The sequence below is a fragment of the Triticum urartu genome, chromosome 2 (genome assembly GCF_003073215.2).
Source record: "Triticum urartu cultivar G1812 chromosome 2, Tu2.1, whole genome shotgun sequence".
NCBI lineage: Eukaryota > Viridiplantae > Streptophyta > Magnoliopsida > Poales > Poaceae > Triticum > Triticum urartu.
Window position 1 is genome coordinate 4,092,232 of NC_053023.1, and position 18,608 is coordinate 4,110,839.

An 18,608-nucleotide genomic window follows, 5' to 3' on the forward strand; every position below is an offset into this window, starting at 1 on the left:
CCACTACGACCCATCAGCGGGTACTCTCAACTTTCCGTCTTTCTTACGGTCTTCTCTGTGCCATCGCATCGCCTTGGCATGCTCTTTGTTTTGGAACAAACGTTTCAACCGTGGTATTATAGGAGCATACCACATCACCTTGGCAAGAATCTTCTTCCTGGGGCGCTCGCCCTCGACATCACCAGGGTCATCGCGGCTGATCTTATAGCGCAATGCACCGCATACCGGGCAAGCGTTCAAATCCTCGTACTCACCGCGGTAGAGGATGCAATCATTAGGGCATGCATGTATCTTCTGCACCTCTAACCCTAGAGGGCAGACAGCCTTCTTTGCTTCGTACATACTCTCGGGCAATTCGTTGTCCTTTGGAAGCATATTCTTTATCATTACCAGCAACTTTCCAAATCCCTTGTCAGATACACCATTCTCTCCCTTCCATTGTAGTAATTCTAGTGTGGTGCCCCGCTTTTTCTTGTGACATACGCAATTCGGGTACAACAATTTTTTGTGATCCTCTAACATGCGCTGCAACTTCTTCTTCTCCAAATCACTTGCGCAGTTTCTCTTTGCATCGGCAATGGCCCGACCTAGATTATCAACGGGCTCATCCGATGCCTCTTCTTCAGCTTCTTCCCGCATTGCCGGCTCAGCTTCTTCCCGCATTATCGGCTCAGCTTCTTCCCTCATTGTTGTATCATCGTATTCAGGGAACCCATGGCCAGGATAGCTGTCGTCGTCCTCTTCTTCTTCATTGTCTTCCATCATAACCCCTCTTTCTCCATGTTTGGTCCAAACATTATAGTGGGGCATGAAACCGGACTCAAACAGGTGGACGTGAATGGTTCTTGACGTAGAGTAATTGTGACCATTCTTACAGCCAGCACATGGACAAGGCATAAAACCATCCGCCCGCTTGTTTGCCTCAGCCGCAAGAAGAAAAGTACGCACGCCATTAATGAACTCGGGAGAGCATCGGTCATCGTACATCCATTGCCGGCTCATCTTCAATACACAACACCGAAAACACCAAATTAATACAATACATAAAGTTCATACATAAAGATCATACAACACTTAAATGCAACAAACAAATAACTCTCTAGCTAAAGAATTTAAATGCAACAACAAATGCGATCAAGATCGCAACTAAGGTAACAATTGATCCAACAGCATAATGATACCAAGCCTCACTATCAATGGCATATTTTCTAATCTTTCTAATCTTCAAGCGCATTTTCTCCATCTTAATCTTGTGATCATCGACGACATCGGCAACATGCAACTCCAATTCCATCTTATCACCCTCAATTCTTTTCAATTTTTCCTTCGAATCATCGTTTTCTCTTTCAACTAAATTTAACCTCTCAACAATAGGGTCGGTTGGAATTTCTGGTTCAACTACCTCCTACATACAAATATTTATGTCAACTTGATGGGCATAATTTGTCATAAACACGAAATGCAATGAATAGTTTTAAAAGAGAATATACCACATCCGAATCATAATCCGGACGAGGGCCGACGGGGACGGATATCAAAACCATGGTACTATGTATAACAAACAACGTATGGGTAAGATAATTATACGACTAACTATATATCCAAATCACACAAACATCAATTTTTTATATAAAACTTCATGAACAAGAGGCTCACCACAAGGTGGTGCCGGCGACGGGACGTTGCGGGCGATCAACGGTGGTTACGACGGAGATTTAGAAGGCACTAAGTAAACCACACCTACATATGCAAACTAAGTGTTATTTTTGACCTCAAATTTCATATAAATCAAATACTAGCACATATATATAATTCCTCCCAAATTACTAAACTCAAAAATCAATAACTATATAAAGCATTGCACGAGCTAATCTAGCAATGAGAGATGAAAGGAAAAAGTTGCTAACCTTTGTGATCATTTGAATGGATGGGGGCCTTCAAATCTTGACAAATTTTGGGCAAAATGTGTTTTGAGCTTGAGAGGAAGAGGGAAAAGAACAGAGAGGAGAGGGGAAAGGGGAAGAATAGAGCGAGCTCGGGTGGATGAAGGTTCTATGTAGGACGACCTTTAGTACCGGTTCGTGATACGACCCGGTACTAAAGATGCTGGAGGGGCCCCGGACTGACAACATCCTGCCACCACTCACTTTAGTACCGGTTCGTGGCACGAACCGGTGCTAAAGGTTCACCACGAACCGGTACTAATGATGTCCGCCCGCCTAGCCGTTGGAACCGGCACTAATGGACACATTAGTGCCGGCTCAAATTCAAACTGGCACTAATGTGCTTCACATTTGAACTTTTTTCTATTAGTGATTGCCTTGGCAAAGGAATCCAGATTTCACAAGAGAACCAAGCACATCAAGAGACGCTTCAATTCCATCCGGGATCAAGTCCAGGTAGGAGACATAGAGATTTGCAAGATACATACGGATCTGAATGTTGCAGACCCATTGCCTAAGCCTCTTCCACGAGCAAAAAATGATCAGCACCAAGGCTCCATGGGTGTTAGAATCATTAATGTATAATCTAGATTATTGACTCTAGTGCAAGTGGGAGACTGAAGGAAATATGCCCTAGAGGCAATAATAAAGTTATTATTTATTTCCTCATATCATGATAAATGTTTATTATTCATGCTAGAATTGTATTAACCGGAAACATAATACATGTCTTAATACATAGACAAACGTAGTGTCACTAGTATGCCTCTACTTGACTAGCTCATTGATCAAAGATGGTTGAGTTTCCTAGCCATAGACATGAGTTGTCATTTGATTAACGGGATCCCATCATTAGGAGAATGATGTGATTGACATGACCCATCATTAACGGGATTCCATCGAGGTGTAATATCGTGGAGGGGGGCACCGCACACGGCTAAGGAACGATCACGAAGATCAACTTGTGTGTCTATGGGGTGCCCCCTGCCCCCGTATATAAAGGAGCAAGGGGGAGGCCGCCCGGCCCTTGTGGGGGCGCCAAGGAGGAGTAGGATTCCTACTCCTAGTTGGAGTAGGTTTCCACCTTTCCTAGTCCAACTAGGAGAAGGGGGGAAAGGGGGGAAGAGGGGAAGGAAGGGAGAGGGGGGCCGCGCCCCAAACCCCTTGTCCAATTCGGACTGGGCTTGGGAGGGGCGCGCGCCACCTCCTGGTCCTTCCCACTAAGGCCCATTAAGGCCCATTGCTTCTTCCTCGTATTCCCGTAACTCCCCGGTACCTCCGAAAATACCCGAACCACTCGGAACCTTTCCGATGTCCGAATATAGTCGTCCAATATATCGATCTTTACGTCTCGACCATTTCGAGACTCCTCGTCATGTCCCCGATCTCATCCGGGACTCTGAACTCCTTCGGTACATCAAAACTCATAAACTCATAATATAACTGTCATCGAAACCTTAAGCGTGCGGACCCTACGGGTTCGAGAACAATGTAGACATGACCGAGACACGTCTCCGGTCAATAACCAATAGAGGGACCTGGATGCCCATATTGGCTCCTACATATTCTACGAAGATCTTTATCGGTCAGACCGCATAACAACATACGTTGTTCCCTTTGTCATTGGTATGTTACTTGCCTGAGATTCGATCGTCGGTATCCAATACCTAGTTCAATCTCATTACCGGCAAGTCTCTTTACTCGTTTCGTAATACATCATCTCGCAACTAACTCATTAGTTGCAATGCTTGCAAGGCTTAAGTGATGTGCATTACCGAGAGGGCCCAGAGATACCTCTCCGACAATCGGAGTGACAAATCCTAATCTCGAAATACGCCAACCCAACATGTACCTTTGGAGACACCTATAGAGCTCCTTTATAATCACCCAGTTACGTTGTGACGTTTGGTAGCACACAAAGTGTTCCTCCGGCAAACGGGAGTTGCATAATCTCATAGTCATAGGAACATGCATAAGTCATGAAGAAAGCAATAGCAACATACTAAACGATCGGGTGCTAAGCTAATGAAATGGGTCATGTCAATCAGATCATTCATCTAATGATGTGATCCCGTTAATCAAATAACAACTCTTTGTCCATGGTTAGGAAATATAATCATCTTTGATTAACGAGCTAGTCAAGTAGAGGCATACTAGTGACACTCTGTTTGTCTATGTATTCACACATGTATTATGTTTCCGGTTAATACAATTCTAGCATGAATAATAAACATTTATCATGAAATAAGGAAATAAATAATAACTTTATTATTGCCTCTAGGGCATATTTCCTTCAGCACAGGCCGACGCCAACGCAACCACAACCTCCTCTAGGAGCATTTGTCGGCGAAGTAGCAGGTCGCCACTAATAGGGCGGTCGCACCGGACACGGACCTGGCGGAGCAGGAGGCGCTACTCGAGTCCTACCGCTCCGCACCCTCAAGTAATATAATAACTAACGGTGAACCGTCGGCCATTTCCCGTCGGTTATGCTTGGTCGGCCATTACACTATTAGCCAACGGTACCGTTGGGTAATTTCTTGCCCTACAGTATTAAACCGACGGTGCACCCTCGGATATATGTTGTCCACCAACCAGCCCGGCGATGCTAATTGCCGATGGTTCCCCGTCAAGTATTTATTTTGCTGACAGTTATTGTTTCCCGTCATTTGTTGTAATATTTGACGGTATATTCGACCACTCGGTAGTTGTAATATTTGACGGTATATTTGACTCGTCGGAAGTTCTAATAACCAAGAGGAGAATTACACCATCAATTATTGTGTTAGCCGATTGTGCATACACCCTTCAGAGATTCCATTAACCGAGAGAAATGCCAACATCATCAATTTGTAAATTCAACGACGGTCTTCTTCATCGATGTATTATGTACCTGGAAGTGCACCATACTGTAAACCAGAACACAACACATATTATTTTTCCAGGCAGTGCATGACATAACTCAAGTTTACCACCTAATGCTCATTTTTAGGATGTCACTTTTTTTAAGTTCACACTCCTCAAGACTTGTCTCGAGATTTTATTGAGTTAAGATAATCATTTAAAATCCAACAAATAACACAAACAAACTCGAAAAGGTCACTAATACATTTGAAATTTTGAGATTATGGAACAAGTACATGAGAATATAACTAGTTTCTAGTTACATAGTATGCATTATCTTGAGAAACATAATAAGATTGCGATGTCTTAAAACTAAGCTTCAGAAATAGGCTTCTTCAAAAGACATCAACTTGCTACCATTTCACCATACCTCGTGACCTGCATGAGGAAATAACACAAATTAAACATTAGAAGAAAATAATGAATCAAAAGAGGTCAGCATGCACACGTGAATATTAATATGAGTTATAAGCAATGGCACAACATGCAGCAAAAAAATCACACACATATGCATAATTTTTTTTCTCACAGAGTAGAGAAGTGATTTGATATGTGAGTTTCTAATCTGATCGTACCTTCATACAAGCACTGAATTCAACAAAAGTGCACAGAAGTGTGAAAAGCAAATAACGGAAAATGCGCGTACGTTTATCTCCCTTAAAAAATAATCCTAGTTTTATCTATAAGGTAACCATTAAAATCTTTCAAAGCATATTGTGTGATGTAACACCTTCATACAAATTTGCAAGTATGAACAATGAAATTGATCACAAGATATTACATGTCAAAATATCTACCTTAAGTGCTATTACATGGATATACTCCCTGCCAAAAAACTATAACTAGGTGCTATTACATGGATATACTCCCTGCCAAAAAACTATAACACAAATAGATATATATATATATATATATATGATCAAAACCTCAAAAAAACTCCTACAGAATTTTGGTGCATTCAGGTAACACAAGCATAAGCAAAAAGAAACATGCCTATGGGAACACAATTAACATGTTTAGTCCCGTAAAGGTAATCGAATAAATATGTCCAGTTTTTCAACAAGGTCATAATACGATGGGACCTCTCATAGCGGCAGCAAATCCTCCAGCAGTTTTTGTATGGAAATGCACTAATATTTTGAAATAAATGATATGTGGGTTTAGAAAAGCTTATCCCTCAAGCTGTTTGGTGTGCCATTGTCGCCTACTGTTTACAGTGTAAACAACAGCCAAACATGACTGCATTGATCCTACATGGAAAAACAAGTAATAAGCAGGTGTCATGAATGCAGTATCAATAAAATAAAGTTTACTAGATTCGATAAAGCAGTTGTTTTATCTAATTGATCCTACATGGAAAAACTAAATAAAGTTTACTAGATCCTACCACTTATTCGATAAAACAACTTCTCAAGACCTGAATGTTCTAGAGGTTTGCATTGATCCTACAAAGTCAGGTCAAGGTAGAATCAATTAGATGCCATAACAACATGAGATTCGAAAGCTTACTAGATTACTTGTCAAAGTGAACTATTAATAATAAAATAAAGTTTCAAATATCCAACAAAGATTCTTAGAAAAATAATACAGACCAAATACCATAAGTAAATTTACAAACGTCACTAGATTGCCCAACCGGCAAAATTTAATCCCTTGAACTAGCTATAGATTTGTCTCGTAGGCTAACTAGACAGGCAGAAAGAAAGTATAAATCATGTCCATGTAAACCAGAACGTCCGGTTTTTCTGACTCAGAAAAAATATTATCCAGCTAAACTTTTGAGAGCAGCAAGCCAACCAACGAGACAGTATTTCACCAACCTTAAGATGCAAACGTGGGTGAAGGAATTGCTATCACCTTCAAAGTGAGGGCACATCAGAGAACGAGCCACCACACTATGGTGCATCAGACCCAAATAAGAACTTCATTGTGCTCCTTCCTTCTCCTGCACTTCCCGTCCATCGCTCACAGAAACACCAAAGTTTGATCTAAATCTGGAAGTAGAAGAAGTGATGGCAAGCATGCCTTGGACTGGCTCGATGAGGAGGCATAGGCAGACGTCGGATCTGAGAGAGGTGGCGCTGCGGTTGAGGCAGAGGGGACAGAAAATGACCGGAGGGGCTGGGGAGGGTTGAGGTTGAGACGGCAGCGCGGGCTAGGTCGGGCGGCGGCACTAGGTCGAGAGGAAGGGGGCCCTTCGTTAGTGTGGAGGATCGAGGTCGCTGGTGTGGTGGACTGGTGGTGGTGGAGAGTGGTTGGCGGTGGTGCTAGGTTTGGGAGACCGAATTCTGATTTGGTAGAGATCGAGGTAGAGATGCGTTTGTTCTGGAAGAGGATATGGATATCGTGGCAGTTTAGGACTTCTAGTTGGGCGAGTGGTGCACGACGTGTGGGAATATGTGGGAGGTTTGGCGCGCCAGATTTTAACTCGAGGTGGATGCAATTTATTTTCTACTCACAAAAATAAGCAACTAAATAACATGTACGTCAAAAATCAAAGTACCCATGTAAAAAAATTCAAAATATCTAAAAAATAGAAGTTAGTGAATCATACGATTAATTAGTTGGTAAGGTCATCACCAATGCGGGGTTCCCTGTTTAGGCACTTGAATAATAATTAAAAAATATTTAATTGTGAGTGCATAAGTAGAGTCCATGCCTCCGCTTCAGCAAGGCGCCATGTGCCACGCGGTAATGACCCAACCTAGATATGTATATACAAGACTACACTAAGCAGCTTTCCCTTCTCTAGTCTGGTCGACGATGCCGTCAGCCGACGGTGGTGGTAATGCCCGACGGTTTTTCTCAACTCACATGTATGGGTGCTAATAACCGACGGTGTACTGCATTTACCGGCGGGGAAAACCCAACTCTCGGATATCCAATTTAATGCCCGACGGTTATGGCTATACCCACAGGGATTGCACGTAATACCCGACGGTAACATTTAATAAGCGAAGGTCAAAAGAGAACTCGCGGTTATGACTACAAATGACCGACGGGGGATAGCAATAACCGACGGTTAAATTTCACCCTCGGTGATATGTTCCAATGCACAACGACAATAAACATGTGGAATGATAGCTCGTTATATTCCAGATATTTTCTATATAATTAGATTTCCAACAAATAGGTTCTAGCATTGCTACTGTAAGTGTATCATATTATTTTGCATTAATATGATGGTTAAAAAAACTGGTCCAAAACATTATAAATACGATGGATTTGAAAATGGCATGTTTGAAATTGTGCACTTACAAAGTATCATCAGGACAGAGACCGTTGAGAGTCAAGAAGAAATCCCCAATCTCCCCGACCCATTGCCTCTCCGACTAGAGTAGAGGAGGGACCGTCCACTACTACTATACCCATCGGGTCTTTTGTTAAAAAACCGAGAGTCAAACATGTACCGCCGACCATTTTCACTCACAAGTGAGAGTTTTTTTCACCTTCGGCTATTAAATTTCACCGTCGGGCATTACATGTAATCCTTGTGGGTGTTGAAAAAACCGTGGGGTATTACAGCTAATCCCTATGGGTGTACCAAAAACCGTCGGGCATTACAATGGACCATCGGGGATTACATGTAATCCCCGTGGGTGTAGCCAAAACCGTCGGGCTTTACAATGAACCATCGGGCATCACATGTAATCCCCGTGGGTGTAGCAAAAATTGTCGGGCTTTACAATGGACCGTCGGGCATTAAGTTGGATACCCGAGGGTTGGATTTTCACCGTCGGGCATTCTAGCATACCGATGGGTATTGGTGGATAATACTTGTGAGTTGACACTAACCGTCGGCTATTGCAAGTACCGTCGGCTATTACTGTAATAGTCGACGGTTCGTCGGCTATTAGGTTCCACCATCGGAAATATGGGGATTTCTAGTATTGAAGATCCACCTCCCTCGCTGGCGATACCGGCTGCGGGAGGCGGAGGTGGCGGTTGCCGGCAAAGAGTACCACGACGAGGCGGGCGAGGCGCTGTTCGGCGACACCGACGACAAGGTGGTCGTGCCCCGGTGCCATGACCACGAAGAACCCGAGACATGCACGGTAGGCCACCGCAGCTCGTGTCCCAGGAAGGCTACTGCTCCTCCCCTCCCGTCGATGCCAAGCTTGGTGGGCTGACCATCCTCGGCCGATTAGTTGCTTGGCGGCGACGTTGAGGCGGACAGCTTCAGTTCCCGGGGCTCCGGAGGCGGAGGTTACGGAGGCGGAGCTAGAGAACGCCGAGGCGGAATCGGAGACAGTGAAGCTTTAGTTCTTGGGGCTGAAGGCCGGACATGGGGACCGGACAATATATGCCATTTAGATTAGATATTAATACTTCAGAGCCCGCCTAGCACCGCTTTGATGTACTCGTAATGAAATGCGTCATGTTTATAGGAAATCCGGTGTGTTTATATGAAATATGGTCGTGTTTATAGGAAATCTGGACTTGTTTGAACGAATTTCGTTTGGTCGGTTCAAGTTGTCATGAAAATGTATGTGGCTACGATTGGATGGCGCCCTCCCGCATCCGTATCCGCGGAGTGCCACCCCTCCCCCCCCCCCCCCCCCGGGTCTGTAGACGGATGCTGGACGAAAGCAAACATGTACTAGTACAGCTTACCAGATATAAGTCACCTCATATCTCGTATACTAGATAAATCCCCGCGCGTTGCTGCGGGAATTCATAGCAATGTATTAGATCAATTTACATGTAGTGAATAAGAGTAGTTTGACTAACAATATGATAGGTTATAGATAAAAATCGATGAGGGATATAATTCACATCAATATCTGCATAGTATGAATGTTTTCCGAATTAGGGGGCTTTTTTTGGGTGATGTTAGGTAGTATCCTAGGCAATGACTAATGTGGTTTATTGATTAGGGTAGAAGCAATATGCAAAGAAAAACTGCGAACCACTTAAATAGAGATATTTTTTCCATCCATACCACCGGTATCAGCCATAAGTAGCCAACCGCAAAAATTTGCTTGCGAGGCAGCATGTTCAATTTCTGAAATTGTGGTCACCGTGGATTACTCGCGGTCACATATTCCTTTTTTTTGCGGGTGACATATTACTATATTAGGCAGGTTCAAACTCTACCAAATAGCAATAGCTAATAGCTAACTCATATAACATTCTAGGGAAGGGAGTAATATATAAATCTTACTACTTCCTAAGAAATTTCTTAGGTTGTTGAGGCATTCTGCAAGCATCTAATTAGTAGGCAGTCTTGCTGGTTGAATAAAATAAAATTGTACAACAGAACGCATCGGCTGCTAATTTTTTTAAACAAAACACGGGAGGTCAGTGTAATTAAGAACATGCACAACCTTGACGTAATAAAAAGCACATGCACAACCTTTGTTTGATTTTTCTCCATTGATAGATCCGCATGTAGCATGCATATGGAATATACTGTCAGAAAAAGAGGAGAAAAGCATATGAAGGAGCCATATGCGCTGACATAGATGGGTATTGATGGAGAAGAAACATCTGCTGCCATGGTAGAGGGACGCGAAAGGGGCAATATCAATGGGGTTTGGCCTACAGCATCATAGATGAATCCATGATGATTGGGGGCATCGATTGCTCCTTCCCACGGAAACTATGGAATGGATCCGAGACGAACGCCAACACAGGGAGGATAGCAAGAGCTCTGTCCTGCCTACAATCATGAGGAGACAACAGCAATGGCAGGAATGGAGGCGGTGATCTTGTGAGGGAGGAGGCATGCGAGGGACATGGAGAGAAAGTGAACATTTAGATACATTATAATTGAGCACTTTTCCAGCCCTCTCAGGCCACCAGCGTTGCCAACCGTCTGATCATCACTTTTGAGCCTTCCTGATCGTTAGGTTAGCTATGAATCAGGCCTAATCAGATTAGATCCGTTCGCTAATAAGGATCGCTAACGAGCTGGGGCAGCTGCTCCCGCAACAAGATTGTAGTCACAAGGTTAATTGGCCTCGTTCTCGCAGGAAGCCCATTGAAAACTCACGAGGAAACAACGCCCGTCTCCCTTCACTCGACGCCCCTCCTTCCCTTCGTTTCGACTTCTCTCTCCCAGCGCCTCCACATCCTAATCGTGCTTGGGCGGCGGCAGCGGTGAAGCGCCCCCTTTCAGGTGAGATCTATAGCACCACAGGCGGCGGTGGCGGTGAAGTGCCTCCCCCTATAGGTGAGATCTGTTGCGCACATGATCTTTCTCTCTCCCTCCCTCCTCTCCCCCCTCCCTCTCTCCCTCTAACCATCGCGGATCAGCGCCGCCGCAGCCCGTTTGCCCCTTGTTGGCGTGTTCAACACGACACCGGCCGCGTCCATCTATGCGCTAGACTTCCTCCTCACAATGTTCATAGATTGCTTCATCTGGTTGTTGTATTGAGAAGAAAAAAAGAGATAACATATGTATATTTCTAGGGTGTAATATCAGCTGCTATAAATATACAAATGAATCACTGGGTTTAAGAGCCGACCATCAAGGCAAGGCAATGGGAAAAGGAAGTAGTACTTTATTCTTTGCAACTAAGTTTTCTGTGTAACTTTGTTAAAGTTGTTTGCAACTAATCAGTTGGACTGACATCAGGAAAGGCAAGAACAAGGAAGGAGTAGTATTGCATTGTTTGCAACTAATTTTTTGTCTAACTTTGTCCAAGATGTTTTCATATCTCATTTAACTTTGTATGTCTGTGAGTCATCTGCAGGTGATGGTGAACCGAATGGTTAGATTTTTACAAGTTAGAGGGAAACCTATGTCAGTCCAACTGATTAATGTGGCCTCTTTGATTTCTTGCATATTCTCACTAACATGGATCAACTTGCAGACTTTTGACGAGTGTGGTTTTCTGTAGCTCAGGTTACACGGTACCCCTTATCTTTGCCATCCATTTATGCATCAAGATCCGTGCAAACACATTTGTCTTTTTTGTTTCTCTCAAACGACACAACATATGAACTTCAAATTTTGCAGAACAACAATACATTCTAACTACAATATAGGAAAAAACTTTCAGATTTTTTCATGTATTTTAAATACTTGAAATAATATTTTTATTCAAAGAAAATCTCATTTTGTATATTTATATCAGACCAAAAAATCTGAAAGTTTTTTCACACATTGATGTTCTAATGTTTGTTCGGTGTGCAAAGTTTGAAGTTCATATGTTGTTTCATTTTCAAGAAACAAAAAAGAGAAATCTTGTTGTTGTTAGTTAGTTGGAGAGTACGGATCTCAAAGCAAGGCTGGAGGGTTGAGGATAAGAGGTTCCATGTAGCCTGAGCTACAAAGAAACTTTGTGCAGACTTTTATGCTAGATTTGTGTTTGAGGACTGACCTGAAAAATATGTACTTGCTACTTACCGTTTTATAGCCAGCTGCTCACTCACCAAATTTTCTCATTTATATTTTTGTGGATAATTCACATGGCATTTGCGTTACAACAAAAGTATTTGATAATTTTATTTCCTTTTGCAAAAGGTTGGTGAAGATAATTACCCTAAAACGTATATAAAAGGAGAAAATCAGAACTTGGTTAGGGGAAAATATGTTTATCGTTTTATTTTAGATAAAACAATCTCACCTGAAGTTTTCCCTTGTTTAGGTATAAAATCCAATTACTTTTCCTCTACTAAAGTGTGTAGCTACTAGGCTGATATCAGGACAAGGAAAAGAGACACCTTGCTGAGAAGAAATATATTTTGTTGTCCGAGAAGTTCAGGTAACATATATGCACCTTCTTCCATTTAAGGTCATTTAATTTTCGGCACAACTTTACAAAGAAACAGAAAAAATGATGCAGGGCAATTTTCAATGTGAAAAATAAAAGCATGAAGGAACATGAAGAACTATCTCAAGTTTTACGCCAGGATCCTCAAAAACATGTTATTCCATTAAATCCAGTTTCTCAATGGTGATTTTTTAGCTGCGTCTGGAGTTACCATGCCCTGCTCATATAGTGGCCTATACCAATTTGCTTTATTTTGTGTTCAGATTGTGGATACTTTGTACTAAATAATGATGATGTCTGCTGTAACTATTTCTGAGATTTAAGAGTTCTTGAATATTTGGTCTGTTTCACCTAATACACTCTAGCATTCATATTGTTTTAGTGCATGATGACCAACTAAAGTTGCAGAGATTTAAGGTCATGAGTTCTGCAAGGAGATTTACATATAAAAGAGTGGCAAAGAATGTCACTGTAGCTAGCTAGTACATGCACTTGCATCTCATCCAGTTCTCTCTCCATGCTTAAGAAAGATTCATATGTACCTAATCATGGATATCTACTTAAACAACCATACAAGATTCTTATGCAAGATTGGACGGGAACAATGGGTTGAGCCGCATTCCCCTCGTCCTCTCTCAAATATTTTGGTGAGCTTCCAACTTCGTGCCATCATCAAGACCTTAGTTGCCTAGAACCAAATGCTAACTTCAGTAATTTCATATCCCACATACTATTTGTAGAACGAGCTCGCTATCCTTCTCTTCTAAGATTACAATTAATATTGTGGTGATGCAACTAAAAGTTCTATCATATTAGAACAGAATTACGTCCTCGGGGTTCAGTAGCTAATCTTTACAATTGTATTTGTCATATTGTCCTCCTAAGAAAAGTCCATCTATATTATCCTCCTAAGATATCAATATTCTTTTATTGTAAATAAAGAAAATTTCATCTATATTATTCTCCCCAGAACAAGTACATGCATTCTATATTGTAAATAAAAAAAAGTTCATCATAACTTTGATGCATCAAGATGCCTATATTTACATAAAGGACGGGCGCAGTAACACGCGCCGTCATGGTCTAGTATATACACATGGAAGGGAAGTGGGTCAAGAATGGAAGGGGAGAAGACACCCTCAATCTGTGGAGGAGGCCAACCTGTTTGTCTGTCTTCCGAATTTTGAAGGCCTAATTAGCCCGGTCACGTAAATATTGCCCATTTATTCACCTCCCATGCAGCCAACGGCCCGAGAGAACAAACTTCCTGAGATTATACGTACATGCATGGGCCACTGATGTGGATAATGCCCATGTAAGAGAAATACTATAATGGGGATGACGTGGCACATCGCTGATGTGGACAGTGTGCATGGTGAAAGAATAGGGAATAATGGGGGATCCGGCTTGCCTGCTCCCTCTTCATGTTCCCATCCGTGCTCTCAACTCATCCTACGGCTGTCTTTTTTTTTTTCCTTTCTAATCTAATCATCTCCCCTCTTCCTCCCTGATTTTAAAGGGGTGGGGCCGGGCCTTATTTTGTTCCAATCAAATCAAGCCACGTATGCGGGAGCACGGAAAGGGAGCAGGCAAGTCTCGTCCAATAATGGGGAGCAACTTCTTAAATAGATGATAGATATGGTGCTGCTTATCATCAGATTCAAGACACCAGATATACACATATGTGTATTTCCGCTTATCAGATTCAAGTCACATATCACATATATAGCGATGCTTATCATGCATATGTAATTGATCACAAAGATGAAGAAGAAGTTGCCTCTTGTGGCCTTCTACGTCAAGTGCCTACTGAACCTATAATACCTACACTATACGTATGTTTCCTATTTCTTACAAGGCTGATCTAATCTTTCCATCGGCGCAAAATTGCACTCTTGTCGTCTCAGTCTGGGCCCTATCTACCTAAACTCTGCAAAATGTATGTTCCAAGATCAGTAATCTTGAACTCGGATATGTAACCCGTTGGGAGCCTCCACCCGGGGGAATTTCAAGATCGTGTTCTTGCCTTCTTCCTCCCATCTGAAAAATCAAAGCCAATGCCAAGTACCTGTCAGTAAATAATTCTGGAAATGGAATCGGTGTGGACTAAGAAGAGGTTGAACAGACCTATATCGGGTCACAAAGTAGTGGAGGAAAGTCGCGATCTCTGCCGTGCCCACCTCCTTCCCAGGGCACATCCGCCCGCCTCCTCCGAACAACATGAAGTGCGGGTGCGATTCCATGTTCTTCTCCTGTTCATTTTCAGTAGGCAACAAAAGGTTAGAACTTCTTCTAGTAGGGCCTAGGTGGTATGTTTTAGTGATGTTTTGATGGTCATATTTGTTTGCTCTTTTACTTACCAGCCACCTCCACGGATTGAAGGTCATTGGGTCAGGATACATGAATGGGTCGTAGTTTATCTCCCTGGTGTAAACATAGATTCTCCACCCTTTTGGAATGACATACCCTGGAAGAAATCGATAACATATCGCATTAGAAATGAACTAATATTTGGCAAGGGAATGCTTCAGTAGCAGAGTAAATTCCAAGCACAACTCACCATTCATTTCTACATCCTGAGTAGTTTTCCTCAGCAGCCCATTCACAACTGTGGCTAATCTTAGCGTCTCAAAAATGACCTGCATGGTATATCCATCAGTTCATACTTATATTAAATTTCCTACTATGACTTAATTTTTTGCATTTTATCTCCTACTACTACTTACAGCTCGAGTGAAGGCCATGGACTTAAAATCTTCGTAGCTGATGGCTTCCTCCCGCGATTTCCCCGTCCTGATATCAAGATGCTCTCTCTGCATTCAGAAGTGAAAATGTCGTCAGTAAAGTCCAGAAGCACATGGACTTTTTTCAAGGAATCAAAATTGATTTCCAGATTATGTGTACATAGTACATACCCTGAGTTCGTCGAGGGCCCGCGGATGTTCCGATAGGTACTTGACGGCCATCATCGAAGTCGTCGACATGGTTTCGTACCCAGAGTAGATGAGGGCGATGAGCAAGTCAATGATCTGCTCGTCGCTGAGCTTTTCCCTGGTCCCATCATCGCCGCTTCTCAAGAGAGCATCCAGCATGTCATCGTGAGCGTCACCAGACAATCGCCGTTCCGCGATCATTTGCTCTAGCATGGACACAAGTTTCTTCCTAGCCTGGAAGCCCTGGTAGTAGCTGGTCCCCGGAATGTTGATGGGCAAGGAGATGGTGCCGAGCACAAGCGTGTACAGCTCCGTCTTGAGGGCGTCGGAGAGTGGGCCTGCTGTGATGCCGGCAATCTGCCGGAGTGCAGATAGCAAGGCCATCTAAAATGGAAAGTGAAAGTCAGTTAGATATGATGAGGACATAAGATTCTGTGATATGTTGTTGCCATGCCCATGCAAGCAGAAGATGCTTCTATGAAACTCTGCAACCACCACAAAAGCGGCAAACGGAAACGGGTAATGATGATGTCTCCAAATGTGATACTCTGTTTTTGCAGTGGGATACTATTAAACTCTGCAACAACCACTTTGGAATGTGTAGAGTGATGCTGTTGCTGCAACAAGGCTATTTTTATCACTGGTCCATCTGGCGTCCAACAGCTAGTATAAGCAAAACAATTAACAAACGAAATGTATTTGAACAAAAAATTCTCAGTTGACACGAACAGCTGCATGTATTATATCCCCCAAACCGTGGACCGATTTTGCAAAACATCAAGCTTTGAGATTCTATTTTCAAACTAGCCGTTTTTTCATAGCAAAGCAGTGAGTGAACATGCCACTCCAACATGGAAGTAGTTGCTGCCATTAACGTACTCCAACATGCCACCCAACTGCCTCTACATCTACATGTACGGTAAAGGTGGCCTGTGTACCCTACGGCTCTACGCGTTAGTAGATTTGATTGAAGGGACTGTACTGACCTCCTTGGTCTTGGCCTGGACATCGACGACGCTGCCGGCCCAGCCATGGAGATGGTCGCGCATGAAGGCGTCGATCTTGGGGAGGAGGCTGGTGCGGAGCGCGGCGGGCCGGACGAGGCCGAGCATGGCGCCGCGCATGACGCGGTGCAGCGGGCCGTGCACGGCGGCAATGTTGTTGCGGCCGAGGATGTCGAGCATGGACTGCGGGTAGCCGGGGACGAGGCCGCCGGCCTCGCCCTGGAGCAGCATGCGCCGGTTGAGCTCCGGGTCCATGCACACCACGGTCGGGCACCCCAGGATGTGCGTCCGGAACAGCCGCCCGTACCTGCAGCAGCGCACACGCATGTTAATTCCTCGTAGTTTCAAATAAGCTTATGCTAGCAGCAGCAATGTATTTTATGTGTTTTTCGATGGCAAGCACGCAAGCAAACACTATGATTACGCATGGGATTATGCTAAGATCCTCTGTTCTTTTTTATTCATTCATTATGCACGAGCAGTAATATTTCAGTTTTCTCTCTGGAAAAAACAGTGGAGGGCAATGATGGGGATGCTTCTCTTTTGATCTGTGTCATAGTAATAATTTACATCCGAAATGGTACTTTGGGAGCTGGAGCAGTGATGAGCGTGTGTTGTCTGTGAGCTTTAGGGGGACACAGCTCTCCCCGTCACTTTGCACAGCCGGAAAGCAGCTGCCAAACCGGCACATTTCCGTAGCTCATCGATTCGTGTAGGCACGAGCACACTTTTAGGAGTAGTATAATTACTGAAAAATCGCTTTAGAAAGAAGGGTCTGCTAATTAATAGTAGTAGTAACAAATTTTGAAGAAACTGCAAATAATAAGGCAAATTTCAACATACTTCCTCTTACCCTATTTTTTGACATGTGGGGTAAGAAGATAAGACTTAACCAGACCACTAATTAATAAGATCAACGACTCAGATATATTATTATATACTCTGACCTCTCACATGAAAATAGGAGGCAAAACAGAGTGAGTGGTTCTCTCTCAATTATTGGACGGACCAATAGCATGTAAGTAACCATCTCTATTCTCTAGTGAAGTTCTCCACAACACAACACAACACAACCAACTTGATCTCCAACAAAATCCCCCAAATCCCGGCGAAGACACACTAGCTAGTTAATCCGGGGAAGAAGTCGCAAGCAAGAATGCATAACCATTGCTTGACGAAGGACGGAGGACGTACCTGAGCCTCCTCTGCTTCATGAAGGAGGGGCCCTGCTTGAGGAACTCCGTGGTCTCGCCGAAGAGCGGCCAGCCCATTGTCCCCGGCGGCAAGCAGCCATCGCCATGCCTCCTCCGGCCGTTGCCGTACCTCACCTCGTTCCAGCGCAGCAGCAGGCTGCTCGCTAGCACAACGCCGGCCACAACACCGACCAGTACAAGGAGGAGCGCCATCTTATTCTTTCTTCGTTTGTGCCTCTGCCTCTTGGATGCTCTGTTTTAGTTCAAGAGGCAGGCTCTCTCTTGCTTGTGTTGTGTGTGTGCTGGAGGAGTTAGGCAGAGGAGGATGGATGCCCCTTTCCTTTATATAGGGGAGGAGGAGGATTCCTCCGCCTAATTATCCATCCCTCCTTGTGAAAATTACTCTTCTTTTTCCGATGAGGGTCCCCATTCCAAGGTGAGGTCTTGACCATGGAGGGACGGATGAGGGGATCGAGACGATGGGTCAGATCGTCAGATGGCATCACAACCAGAGAAATTCTACTACTCCTACACAAGGCAACAAAATACTGTAGGCATGCGGCTAGGAGGCGCATGCTTGGCCTCGAAATCGGCGTGGCGCCATCCGTGCGCGTGTTGGTTTGCGGCCATCCGGTCAAAAGGGAAGGGTATCCTGCCGAGATGCTGCTGCCCATGTGTGGACGTGTGCTTCTTTGGTTTTTACCTTTGCCATACACACATGCTACTCCTACGGGTACCAACCATCACATGATACCATGTCACAAAAACCAAATTTACATGTTTCAAAAAATTCTAAGAAAAGTTGTGATTGTTAACAAGACATGTGTTTACTAGCCCTAAAAATTCAGATTCAAATTCAAAATACAAATTCAGCATGAATAATGTCAAAAAAATAAACCAGAAATGTCAC

The 18,608-nt window shown here is 43.5% G+C and overlaps 1 protein-coding gene across 1 annotated transcript; it reads right to left on the reverse strand.

The window, feature by feature from the left end:
* Window positions 1-14,180: 14,180 nt before the first annotated feature.
* LOC125540566 (cytochrome P450 85A1-like) lies at window positions 14,181-18,023 on the reverse strand. The gene is made up of 8 exons (XM_048704178.1): window positions 17,700-18,023; window positions 16,488-16,812; window positions 15,484-15,885; window positions 15,295-15,381; window positions 15,129-15,207; window positions 14,929-15,035; window positions 14,696-14,820; window positions 14,181-14,608 (listed from the first exon to the last, which is right to left on the reverse strand). The coding sequence occupies exons 1-8, from the start codon at window positions 17,909-17,911 to the stop codon at window positions 14,521-14,523; spliced, it is 1,425 nt and encodes a 474-aa protein (XP_048560135.1). The 5' UTR covers window positions 17,912-18,023; the 3' UTR covers window positions 14,181-14,520.
* Between the last annotated feature and the right edge of the window lie 585 nt (window positions 18,024-18,608).